General features: G+C 43.3%; 1 protein-coding gene across 1 annotated transcript in view; it reads left to right on the forward strand.

Annotated features, from left to right (window-relative positions):
* The first annotated feature begins 1,888 nt into the window (after nt 1-1,888).
* RNF125 (ring finger protein 125) overlaps nt 1,889-13,392 on the forward strand; it is a 38,556-nt gene continuing 27,052 nt past the window's right edge. Inside the window, exon 1 of the mRNA XM_040984859.1 lies at nt 1,889-2,125. Within this exon, the coding sequence (XP_040840793.1) occupies nt 1,962-2,125 (164 nt within the window). The 5' untranslated portion in view covers nt 1,889-1,961. The remainder of the gene's footprint in view (nt 2,126-13,392) is intronic.

Below are 13,392 nucleotides of genomic sequence, written 5' to 3' on the forward strand. Positions count from 1 at the left end.
GAACCGGTGCCCATGTGGGATCCTGGTGCATTCAAGGTGAGGACTTTAGCCGCTAGGCCACGGCGCTGGACCCACTGATCACTGTTTATGACTCTGTTCTTCAAGTAAATAAATATCTTAAAGAAATATTTAAGCAAGCGACGTGGCCTAGCGGCTAAAGTCCTCACCTTGAACATGCTGGGATCCCATGTGGGAGATGGTTCTAGTCCCAGCAGCTCCACTTCCCATCCAGCTCTCTGTTTGTGGCCTGGGAAAGCAGTCAAGGATGGCCCAAGGCCTTGGGGTCCTGCACCCGTGTGGGATACCTGGAATGGGTTCCTGGCTCCTGGCTCTGGATCGGCGCAGTAACAGCTGTTGCGCTCATTTAGGGAGTGAATCATCGGATGGAAGATCTTCCTCTCTGTCTCTCCTCCTCTCTGTATATCTGACTTTCCAATAAGAATAAATAAATCTTTTACAAAAAAAATATTTAAACCTATTAAGATTTATCTATTTAAAAGTCAGAACTACAGAGAAAGAGACTGAGAGACAGAGATTTTCCATTTGCTGGTTTACTCCACAAATGATTGATGGAAAGCCAGAGTGTTTCTAGGAGGAGACAGTGGCCAACACTGACAGAGTTGAAACGTCAACAAGAAAAGGATTGAAAAGAATGTGCTAGAATTAGCCACATGAAGGTCCACATGACACGGATGATGCTGCCTGGGGACAGACGGAGGCATAATGGTAGGTTCAGAACCCACAGTGAACTGGAGACATAAAAGGTAGGGAATCTGATGGAGAGATCTGGCTTGTTGCAGGATGTAGGGCAGGAGGTTAAGGAGAAGCAGGATTGACAGAGTGTGTTTTGCTTCTTAAAAAGGGAATAAAGGACTAGCCGCATGTGCTGCTTCCTTCTGCTCTCAGTGCCTGCTTCACCTGTGGCTCCCAGAGGTGCCACCCCTCTCCCTCAGTCTCCGAAGGGCTGACTGCTCTTCATTATTCATGGTGCTGATCAGATGTCACTTCCTGCAGAAAGCCTTAGACCTTCTCACCTTCCCCTGTCCTCCCTGTTTTATCTCCTTCCCAGCTCTTATCACTGACATTTTTTTCCTCATTGATTAATTTGCTGATTTTCTCCTTTAAAGTAGTCTGGAGGAAGTTGGATGAAGTTTATGGGATTATTATGAATCATGTGCATTATCATGCTATGCATTTTAAGCATATTTATTAATTATATATTTATGTCTATTACATGATGCAATACCCCTTACAACAACAAATGAATCTGTAATTATTTCAAAAGATTTTATAAAATACATCCTGAACTGGAATTCTCTTGGCTTACAGAAAATCATATTCCATCCCAGAATCTGGCATGCAGTAGAGTCTAGATTTGAATTAGTATCTCCGGAACCCTTTCCACTATTCTCCATTAATAGCAAGATATTCTGATTAGATGACCTAAGCAACAATTAACAGAGTCTTGGGAGGACTCCACTGGACACAGGTCATCTTTGCAGTTTATTAGGGTTACAACTCTGAGGGCTGATACGACCGACCGCCAATCAGGTATTCTCGGACTGCCCAGAGAGCAAGCCCAGGCAGGAGGAGGCTGTGTGTGCTCGCCTGGAAGGTTCCCTGCCAGTCCAGGTCCGCGGCTCTGCAGTTGAGGTTTCAGGTTTCAATTCTCCCAGGCCCGCGAGACCTTGCAGCGTGCACCGCGCGGCTGCTGCCTCCGCCTCCACTCGCCACGCCAGGCAGCTCCCGAACAATCATTGCAGAAGCGGGGCCGCGCACTCAGCCTACTCTAGACTGAGGTTGGGCGAAGCAGCAGAGGTTGCTTCTGAGCCGTGCTAACTGTGCGTGCTGGGAGGCGGCGGTCACAGCTGGGCCGGGACTTCCTTCCTCCACCGCAGGACAACAAACAACCGGCTGCAGGCACTGAGCTCTTGGAAGCTGCCGGGGCGAGAGGCGCAGCGATGGGCTCCGTGCTGAGCAGCGAAACTGGCAAGTCTGCTCCTTCCTCTGCTACCTCACGGGCCCTGGAGCGCAAGGGGGACCCGGAGCTGCCCCTCACTTCCTTCGACTGCTCCGTGTGCCTTGAGGTGTTGCACCAGCCTGTCCGGACTCGCTGTGGCCACGTGTGAGTCCCAGGGGATCTGGGTGTACGCGCACAGTCCTTGCGGGGGCGGGGAAGATGTTGGAGTGCCGAGGGCTTGCAAAAAGAAGCTAGCGCTTTGGGAAGCTGCTTCAGGGAGAATCTAGGACCCCTCAGGTGCGGGCCACGGGAAACTTGCCCAGCAGGGATATGACAAGGTTTCGGATAAGAAAACGCAAACCAGCGAGCAGGCAGCCTGCTGGAGCTACATTGCTCCATAAGCGCAGGTGCGGAACTCCAGGGATGTGGATCCAGGCGCGGATTCCGCCGAAAGCCAGGGCCTTGGCTGGAGAACTGGCACCCTCCCGGGTGCGGCAGGGAGGCGAGAGCCGGGCAAGAAACCTGTGGGCTCCGGCCAGGCACACACACATCCGCTGCTGTCGGTCTCGAGCTGTGCTGCCTCCCCCGGGAGTCCCGGCCGGTTTTGTTGTACTGGAGCTGCGCACGTGCTCCACACCTACGGAGACTTGTCTCTTGAGCAAACAAGAATCTGTGCAAACTGGCTTTCTCCCCCACCCCCGCATCTCTTTTCCCGCCGCAGACACCCGGGCTCGCAAAGATCCTCACGTCCAGCTGAAGTGTTCGGCTTTCTGTGCTCGTTGGCATTTGGCAACCTGTGAGGGTGGGCCTTGGGGGGCTTGAACATTATAGAGTCGAGGGGAGCAGTTTGAAGTACAACAAATGACAGAAGGTTCCTGACTACCTGCCATACGTACGAATCGCCTCCCCAAAGCGATAGAAAGTGTAGAGTACAAGTTGCTGGTTACAAATCAGTCACTATTTAAAATCCAGTTGGTGCAAAGCCGTGGTATCTTCTAGGGACAATCTTAGGGCTCTCCATAAAATGGACATGCCCATAAACGCGCACTGCAGTAACTGGTGGTGAGAACTGGAAAAGAGAACCTGTGTTCTCTATTTGCTTAATTTGTTTCTGTGAACACATGGATGGAGTGTGTGACTGAAAGACTGCGTGTTCACAAATCAGGAGCACAAAACGCACTTAATGCTTTCCCTGGACGGGCGTCTGACTGTAGGATGATGAAAGTTTGGGTTCACCTACAGTAACTGCTGCTGGCTTTGAGCTCAGCAGGAGAAAAGCAGCATGTTATCAACGGAAATGCACGCGTTGTTTCTGTCATCCCTGACACCCATACCGTAGGACCCCAAGAAGCAGCTCTCTCCTAGGTCCATTAGCAGGCCTGGAAGAAAAATGTGCAGCCCACACACTGTTTAGACAGAGAGCGCCCTGGGCGCTATTTCGTGGCTGTGTTTACAAGACCTTCTGTTGGCAGATTTGAACTTAAACTTGCCATGATTCTAATGACTGGCGCTGTTTCCCTGTTTGCAGATGTTGCTCCTTCACTAAAAACTGATATTGAAGCCAAAAATGCTCTTGTGTAATAGCATAAAAATATTGATTGGTTCGGGGCAGTAATAATCCTGGAGCAGTTACATTTAAATTTGATTGCCATTAGCATTAAAACTTTAAAGTTGTGCCGAAGTTGAATACTCAGCATTGGATCCTGGTGATTCCTGTGGTGGAACCGGAATGAGCAGTTCCGGTGTGGTAACGAACAGATTGGAGATTGGAGTCCTGGTTTGGACTTGAACAGTATAACCTGTTTAGAATGTTTTCGCTTCCACTAAAGGATAATATGCATTTGCAAAATGTTAACTTTTTGGGTTTAATCTTTTTCTTCGTTAATATGAATAGGAAACCAGCAACTGGAAAATCGTCATAAAACAGCATAACAAGGGCTGGACAAATTGCCTTCCCTCACTTTGCTGTTCTTTGTTTTGACAAATCAATGTCCTTTGTTCTGCTGTGGGCAGAATTTCCATATTCCTCCTTTTGGCAAAATTACTTGGGCCTCTTCCACTTTATAAATGTTAACCAGAGTCCCTTTTGCATTGGACATCTGAAGTGTTAACACTAATTGTACATTCTAAATGAATGACTCTTTCCCATTGAATTTAAGCTGGAAAATACAAAGAAATGCCAGTGAAACCCTTCTATTTTATTACCCTACTGAAACTAGATTTCCAAACTCGTTGAATTAGTGGTTTATGCTAATTTCTGTTTATAAAACTATTGTAAGTGAAGCAAACAAAATAATATCAGCATTTATTTTGAATTAGAATGTCTGTAGCACTTGGTAAATTGTATTGTGATGCAACAGAACTGAGCATTAGAGAGCTGGATTTGATAGTTAAAGTGCTATTGGCCAGCTGTGTGGCCACCCAATTGTGTGCCAAATTTTTTTGAATCTCAGTTCTTTATTTGGAAAAATGGAGTGAGTAATGTGCATCTTATGAGCTTTTAAAATGTACAAGCAGGCCATAATAAAGGCTCAAAACATGTTTCTGTTTTCTTTAAGTCATGCCACAACAAAATTCCCAGAAACAGGTATTATTTCTTATCTTAGCATTTCTTTTGGCGGAAATTCACAAAAAGTAAAGCTCTGACACTTCCAAGATGTCCCAGATACCCTTAGTTTTGGCTGAGCTCTTTTCTGTTTGCTAGACTTTAAGTATCCCTGTAGTGTTTCATAGTTTTAACTGACTTTATTTGTATCAGTAGCAGATGTAAAAATAGGTTTAGGGGAAAAGGCTCCTTACCTACCTGCCTTATAAAATTGTGTGTGTGTGTGTGTGTGTGTGTGTGTGTGTGCACACACACGCACGCACTGGGGGGGGGCAGAGAGATGCAGAGTGGGTAAATAAATTGAATTGATGGGAATGGAACTAAAAAGGAATTTGATTTACATTTTAAAAGGCATTCAAAGATGTCTGCTTTCAGATTATATATTATATATGGCAGCTACAAGTAAGAAAGACATCAAAAGCAACCTCTAGGTTTTTTAATTTTATGTTTTTATTTGAAAAGCAGAGAGAGATGTTCTGGTTCACTTCCCAAATGCCTGCAAAAGGCCAGGCTAGGCCAGGCTGAAGTCGGAAACCAGAAACTTACACCAGGCTCCCATGCAACTTGCAGGGGTCCAAGTCTTGCACCATTATCTGCAGCCTTATAGGCTCATGTTAGCAGGAAGCTGGATTGGAAGTGGAGCTGAGACTCAATCCTGCATATTCAGAAATGGGGTGAGGGCATCCCTCACTTGCCCCACCTTCTAGAGAGACTGGCTTCAGACAAGGTTAATGAACTTACGAATGCATTTGTGGAATGTACAGTAATCTGATACAGAGCTTTCCAAACAGAAATATTCTGAAGGTACTAGGAGACTAAGTTTGAGGAAAAAAGCCAGAGCTGGAGGCTAAGGAAGTTACCCAAGATGGTGGAAAGGCTGAGGGCTGCACCTCAGAAAGTTAAGCACTAGGCATATACTGAGAGATGAAGAAAGATCCAGATCTCCACTGAACTGAGTTGCATCAACTACTCTGAGTCACAAAATGCATCTGATTTTTAAAAATCAATCTCTGTTGGAGATAATACTGAAGTGCTTTTAGGGAAATGGATGAAAATGTTTTGCCTGTGGTCAAGATGAGCAGAAAAGCTTGCACCACATTGGTGGTTCTTAAAATAGATTCCAGGTGTCTTCCTGACAAGCTTTCAGCTGATCCAGAAATCGGTACTTTCATTTTCACATGAGATGTGCAATCCCATCAGTTTCTTTTCAAACCTAGGATTAAAGCTGCTTCTATAATTTATTATAAGTACTTATTCTCTGCTTATCTATGCATACCAGAGGTCTTTTAAAAAATTCATGAAAAATGTGTATAATGGGGCCCGGCACAGTAGCCTAACAGCTAAAGTCCTCACGTTGCACGCACCAGGATCCCATATGGGCGCCTGTTCTAATCCCGACAACCCTGCTGCCCAGCCAGCTCCCTGCTTGTTGGGAAAGCAGTCAAGGATGGCCCAAAGCTTTGCACCAGCGTGGGAGATCCAGAAGACACTCCTGGCTCCTGGCTTTGGATTGGTTCAGCTCCTTCCATTACAGATACTTGGGGAGTGAATCAGTGGACAGAAGATCTTCTCTGTCTCTCCTTATTGACTTTCCAATAAAAATAAAATAAATCTTAAAAAATAGTGTATGAAAATGCTATGTATGAGTTTCAGAAATTTTCTACACCAAAATTAGCTGATTTTTCTTTTAAAGTTTACTTGTAAAAGAATAAGAAAAAAAAGTTTACTTGCATTTATTAAAGATTTATTTATTTAAAAGACAGAGTTACAGACCTGGAGGAAGGGGTCTGTAAGATTTTCCATCTGCTAATTCACTTCCCAAATGACCAACACTTCTTTGGGCTAGGCCATGCCAAAGCCAAGAGCCTGTAACTTCATCTGGGTTTCCCACAGAGGTAACAGGGACCCAACTATTTTGGTTATCTTCCAGTACTTTCCTAGGCACATTAGCAGGAAGCTGGATCCAAAGCTGAACAGCTGGGACTCCAACCAGCATTTATTTTGGATGCCAGCCTTGGAGGCCATGGATTAACCCACTATGCCACAGTGCTGGCCTGTGTTTTTATTTATGTTAAAATCAGAATGATTGTGTGTGTGTTTGTGTGTGTGGGAGAGAAAGAGAGACAGAGAGATTGAGAGAGAGAATTTTCCATCTGCTGACTACTTCCCAGTGGTCCCCAACAGCTGAAGCTGACCCCTGGGAAATCAGGAGCCGGGAGTTCCAAATGAGTCTCCATGTCTGTTGTGGTTAGGACCCGGGTACTTGAACTTCAGCTTCCCAGGATGAGCAGTACTGGTACATTGCACAAGTAGAATTTGACCCCAGCACTCCAAAATTGGATGGCAGTATCTGAAGTAATGCCAGCTGTGCCACAATGCCTTCTCCTTCCCCCATTCCCAGTTTATTGATCTTTTAATCCCAGTTTTCTACAACTTTTTGAAGTACCTTCTTATTAGTAAGTGAGTTCAAGTCTCTGAGGATGGAAAGCCCTTTCCTGTAATTGGCAGGTGAAGGAAAGCAAGAGAAAAAAAAAAAAAAAGCTGGGGGGAAGCAATAGCTAGAAGAAAGTGAAGCCAAGAGAACTGCATTTTTTTAAATTAATCAATTTTCAAAGGACCACTGGAGAGCAGTGGTTTTGACTCTGCCCTGGACACCTACATCCCACCTCGCCGTGCCTGGGCTGAGACCCAGATCCACATTCCTGGCTCTTGGCTTCAGCTTGCTCCAGCCCTGCCTGCCTGTTTGCAGACATTTGGGGAATGAACTAGTTGATAATAAATCGGTCTCTGTGTCTCTGCCTTTGAGATACAACAAAAATAAATAAATAAATAGGTAAAAAATGAAGAAAAAGAGAAAGCAGAGAGATAGCGAGAACCAGAAATCAGTGGGCCAGAGGAAGACTTGCCTGTACTTTAGTCAGTTTACTATCTAGCTGATACGACTTGGACTATTAAATGGACCCAAATCCAACTAATAGAATAGTGGAAATTTGTGGATCTTTTTCATCTGATTGCAACTTATCATTCATATATTTTTAATCTATGATTTTCTGACAATGGCTTTAAGATGAAAGTCTATAGCCAAACATAGACCATCTATACTCTCACTTCTCAGTGTACTTGGGTAAGTATTTAAAGTGAGATGAGTGAGGTCGCTGGTCCCATACACTCCTCAGCCTCACAAGAGCCATCCAGGTTCCTAGCTTTGGCCTGACCCTATGCAGGCTCTTGGAATCATCTGGAAATGAGTCAGCAGATAGAAACTCTAATCTTTTCCCTGTTTTTCAAATAACATGAAAATAAAAATAATTTTAAAAAACTGCCACAAAGGCATGTTCTATATAAAATAAAGACATAAAATAACCATGATAGAGTGCAGAGATATACTGAGGTAAATTTTGGAAACTGAAAAGGTTCCAGACTGGACTTGGAGAGTGATCTAACAGAATGCATGCATATACCCAAGGAACTCTTGAGAGGTAGCTCATGGTGAGAGGGCCGTGCTTCCGGCCTGCCAGTCTAATCCATCTTTACAGAAGAGGGAGTAGGATGTAGGTATACTTATGTCCCCAAATGGAACATTTAGAGGAAGATCCTCTGTCCAATGGTTCACTCTCTAACTGCAATGGCTGGAGCTGAGCCAATCTGAAGCCAGGAGCCAGGAGCTCTTCCGGGTTTCCCACATGGGTACAGGGTCCCAAGGCTTTGGGCCGTCCTCGACTGCTTTCCCAGGGCACAGGAGGGAGCTGGATGGGAAGCAGGGTCGCTGTGATTAGCGTCAGCGCCCATATGGGATCCTGGTGCATTCAAGGCTAGGCCATCGCTCCAGGCCTGGATGATTGTTTTATAAAAAATAATAATAAGGGGACAGTCATTTGTTGTGGTGGCTAACATGCCATTCGGGACACATGCATTCCACCTGGGAATGCCTGGCTTCAGTCCTGCTCCTCTGCTTCCAGTCCAGCGTGCTGATAAGGCACACCTGGGAGGAAGTAGGTACGGCTCACAGGAGAGACCTAGATGGAGTTTGGGGCTCCTGGCTTGGGCCTGGCCAGGTCTCTCTCTCTCCCTCTCTGTGTCAATGTCTTTCAAATAAAATGAAAATAAACTAACAAATGAAAGTAAAAGCAATAAAAATGCATTTTAAGATTCTGTATTTTCATGTCAAATTATTTTGTACTCGTTATTTATTTCAGTGACTATAATGCAATGTAATGTTTTCCTCTCTGGGTTTGGATGCTTTCAAGAATAGTTTTTAGTGTTTTCGCCAAGATGGGGCTCATGGTGAAGAAGGAAGCTCCTGTCCCTCCCAATGCTGAAGTTGGAGCAAAGGCTTTGAAGGCTAAGAAGGCAGAAGTGAGAGGCATTCACAGCTACCACAGGGATGATCCCCACGTTCTCCACCTGCTCGTAACCCCAGATACCAGGGCTCTTCCAGGGATAGCCCAAGACTCTCAGCCCACTCCTAGAGAAACAAGAAGTTCACCTAGCTAGCATGAAATTCCCTTGACCACCATGAAATACACATAAAACAGCAACGCATGTGTGTTCCTTGTAGATGTCAAGGTCAACAAGCACTAGCACAAATAGACTGTGAAGAAATTCTATGGCAATGGGCACCTGTTTGTGTCCTGGCTGCTCCACTTCCCATCTAGCTCCCTGCTTTTGGCCTGGCAAAGCATTAGAGAGGATGGCCCAGGGCTTTGGGACCCTGTACCCATGTGGAAGACCTGCAGGAGGCTCCTGGCTTCGGATCAGCTCAGCTCTACTTATTGCAGCCACTTAGAGAGTGAACCAGTGGAAAGAAGATCTCTCTCTTGTCTCTCCTTTTGTATAAATCTGCTTTTCCATGACAAATAAATAAATCTTTTAAAAAAATAAAATAAATTCTATGACATTGATATGGCCAAGGTCAATACCCTGATCAGGCCTAATGGAACAAAACACACAAATATTCCACTGGCTCCTTGAATGTTTGGATGTTTCTAATAAAATTGGGATCATTTAAACCAAGTCCAGCTGTCCAATTCTACGTATATACTACATTTTTCTCTTTCAAGTTACATTTCATTCAACTTTTCTGTTACCTCACCCTCCAAATATTTTTCAACTAAGTTTTTTTAAGAGTAAAGAAAATTTAAGTCATAATATCATTGTGAAATTACAAATGGTTAACTCAAGACATACTACATCGTAAAGAAATGATTAAATTTCCACATGTTTTTATTGTGAAAAATTTCGAAGATTGAAAGGATTATACAGCAAATGCTCATATAATAAATTTATGCATTCTATAATTGTTAGCATCTGTCTGTTTGCTTTCATCTTCATTATATACCTATTCATCTGTTGACCCATCTTATTTAAAATAAATTTTTTTACAAATTTATATGCATCTGAAATTTAGATTTTATAGAGAGAAGGTGAGACAGAGACAAAGATCTTACATCTATTGGTTCATTCCCCAAGTGGCCACAGCGGCTAGAGCTGAGCTGATCCAAAACCAGAAGACTTCTTCTGGGTCTCCCATGCAGGTACAGGGTCCTGAGGCTTTGAACCATCCTCTACTGCTTTGCCGGCCACAAGGAGGATGGATGGGAAGTGGAGGCAGGCAGTTCATGAACCAGTACCTATATGGGAAACGGGTGATTGTGGCAGAGGATTGGCTGAGTGAGGCATTGTGCTGACCCCCATCTTACTTTTATTTTTTTTAATGTATTTCCGTGTATAAATATCTGTGCATTCCATCTCTTATCAGATAACTATGCATAAAAATCAGATTTCGGTATGATCTTTTTAATTTTTAAAAACTTTTAAAATATAGTTAATTATTTAAAGGTTAGAGTGACAGAGAAATTAAGAAGGAGGGAAGAGACAAAGAGAGAGAGAGATCTTCCATTTGTTGGTTCACATGCCAAATGGCTGCACAGCCAGGGCAGAAAAACAGAAGCCAGAAGTTGCATCTTTGCCTTCACATGGCTGGTAGGGGCACAGGTACTTGGGCCATCTTTCAGTGCCTTCCTAGCCACATTAGAGGGATACCAGACCAGAAACCAAACAGCCAGGACTCAAACTGGCACTCTGATATGGCATGCCGAAGTTGGAAACAATGGCTTAATTAGTTAGGCCACATCAGCCCCTGGTGTATGTATAAATTATACTGACATTGAAATGCATTGCTGTTAGGTGTACCATTTGCTGAATTTTGACAAATTTAGCTCAGGTTTCTATCAAGTGACAGGATACTTCCATTTCCCCTGCCCCTTCCCAGCCAATTCCCATTTATAGCCATCCAAAGGCAATTAAAGGGGATTTTTTTTTTCCCTCCATGGATAGACATTTCATATTCTAGAACTTCAGATAAGTGGAACTATATAGAATGGCTTCCGTTGTGTCATCATTGCGTGTTACCAGTGGTTTTTCCTGTTTTTATTTGTGTAGTATTCTATTGTATGACAGTGCCACAACTTTGTTTATTCACTTGCTTGTTCATGGGCTATTATGAAAATATTTCTTACAAATATTCTTATCCAAAACTTTTTTTGGTCATATGTTTCCTTTCTCTTGAATAAATAAATGGAATTGGTATTGCTGGGCCAAAGAATGCTTTGTTTTATGAGAAACTCCCAGACATTTGTCCAAATTGTTTGTAGGTGGTAAACTTTTGAAAGAATCATTTTTGTGTGGGTAGGTAGTATGATCACATGGTTTTAATATTCAAGCCAGTTTTTAAAAAATTTGACAGTGAACATACTTTTCTCCCACACAATTTTTTACAGTCCTCATTTCCCCAACAAATAACAAATATTCTTAGTTTTTTCATTCTTCGAATTGTTTTTCTACATTTACAAAACAACAAGTGGTTCCAGTTGCTATCGTCTGTTGGTACTGGAATAAAATTGAGAGAGGTCATAAAAAAAAGGAAGACTTTTGTTTGACAAAGGGCAAAATATTTGGCCCAGCTCGGTAGCCTAGTGGCTAAAGTCCTCTCTTTATATATGCTGGGATCCCATATGGCCACTAATTCATATCCCGATTGCTTCACTTCCCATCTAGCTTCCTGCTTGTGACCAGGGAAAGCAGTATAGGATGGCCTAAAGCCCTGGGACCCTGCACCCAAATGGGAGACCCAGAAGGAGCTCCTGACTTGGGATTAGGTCTGCTCTGCCTGTTGTGACCACTTAGGGAGTGAACCAGCATATGGAAGGTCTTTCCTTTGTCTCTCCTTCTCTGTAAATCTGCCTTTCCAATAAAAATACATTAAAAAAAAAAAAAAGCAAAATGATATCGTCTTGACTTTAAACCATATAAATAATTAATTCATGTCAAAATCATAGGTATCATGACTAGTGCTGTGGCACAGCAAAATAAGCTTCCAGCTTGCAACACTGGCATCTTATATGAAGCACTGGTTTAAGTCTTAGCTGTTCTGCTTCTGATCCAGCTCCATGATGACACCTCTGGGGAAAAAGAGCAGAAGACGGCCCATGTGCCTGGGGTCCCTGTCATCCACATGGCCTACCAGGATGGAGTTCCTGGCTTCTGGCTCCTTTTGCCCTGCTGTTGGAACCATTTGGAGAATGAACTAGCAGATAGATGAAAGATTTTCTCTGTGTCTCTCCCCTTATCTTTGTTGCTCTGCCTTTCAGATAAATAAATAAATAAATAAATAAATAAATAAATAAATAAATAAATAAATAAATAAATAAATCTTTTTAAAAAGAATCATATGTGTTGTATTTAAGAGGTTAATTTTTAAAGATTTATTTCTTTTTATTTGAAAGGCAGATTTACAGAGAGAAGGAGAGCCTGAGAAAGAAGGTATTCCATGTGCTGGCTCACTCCCCAGTCACAGCAACAGGAGTTGAGCTGATCCAAAGCCAGGAGCTAGGAACCTTTTCTATGTCTCCCATGTTGGTGCAGTGTTTTAAAAGCCTTTGAGCCATCCTCTGTTACCGTCCCAGATCATAAGCAGGAAGCTGGATGAAAAGTGGAGCAGCCAGGACTTGAATTGTTACCCATATAGGAGCCCAACACTTGCAGGTAGAGAATCAGTCAGTTGAGCTATCACACTGGGTGAGCATTTGAGGCCAGATTCTTAGAGATTCAAAGGCCTGCGCGAAGAGTGGATTATGCCTTGGCGTATATAATCAGCTAAAGCAGAGAAAAACAAACAAGCAGAAGGCTTCAATCTCTTAATTTCTAAAATTCTGCTCTTTCTAATGGGGGCAGGAAGCTGTGGTAATGGAATAAAGAGTTACAGAACTTTGGGTCAGAAAACCCCAACTTCAGACTAAGCAAATTCAGGCACTTTCTCTATATCTGGCCTTGCAGAAATAACTTGGCCTCCTTGTACCTCAGTTTCCTCATCTAGGAATGGAAAATAATAATCTTTCTTAGGGAATTGTTACGGTTAAATGAATTAAGTTTTGTAGGGGTGCCAAAAATGTTAGCAAAGTTCAAATTATGTCCAATAAAAAGGTATCAAATTAGTCAAGGAAGTAAAAATATCAAATACATTTCAGTTCTTTATAAAACAATTCTAGAAAAAGCTGGAAGGAAGCAGGTATTTGTTGGTGTTAAGCAAAAAATAGGACGGTCCTGTCAAGTTGCTGCTGAGGAAGTCATGTGCTTCGGTTCGGTTTCAGCTTCCAGTGAATGGGCAGGTGTCCTTGGCCTGGCCGTGTTAGGTGCTCAAGCGTTCAGCAGGCAAGGGGTTGGTGGGCACCTGGACTAGGGAACACTAACAAAAGTGTGGTTCCTGCAGAGAAAGCATAGGATGCTATTGCTAGAAAATGGGGCATTGGTTCCTGGGTAGACATAAACA

This window comes from Ochotona curzoniae, unplaced genomic scaffold (genome assembly GCF_017591425.1).
Source record: "Ochotona curzoniae isolate NIBS_2020 unplaced genomic scaffold, NIBS_Ocur_1.0 contig_43, whole genome shotgun sequence".
Taxonomy (NCBI): domain Eukaryota; kingdom Metazoa; phylum Chordata; class Mammalia; order Lagomorpha; family Ochotonidae; genus Ochotona; species Ochotona curzoniae.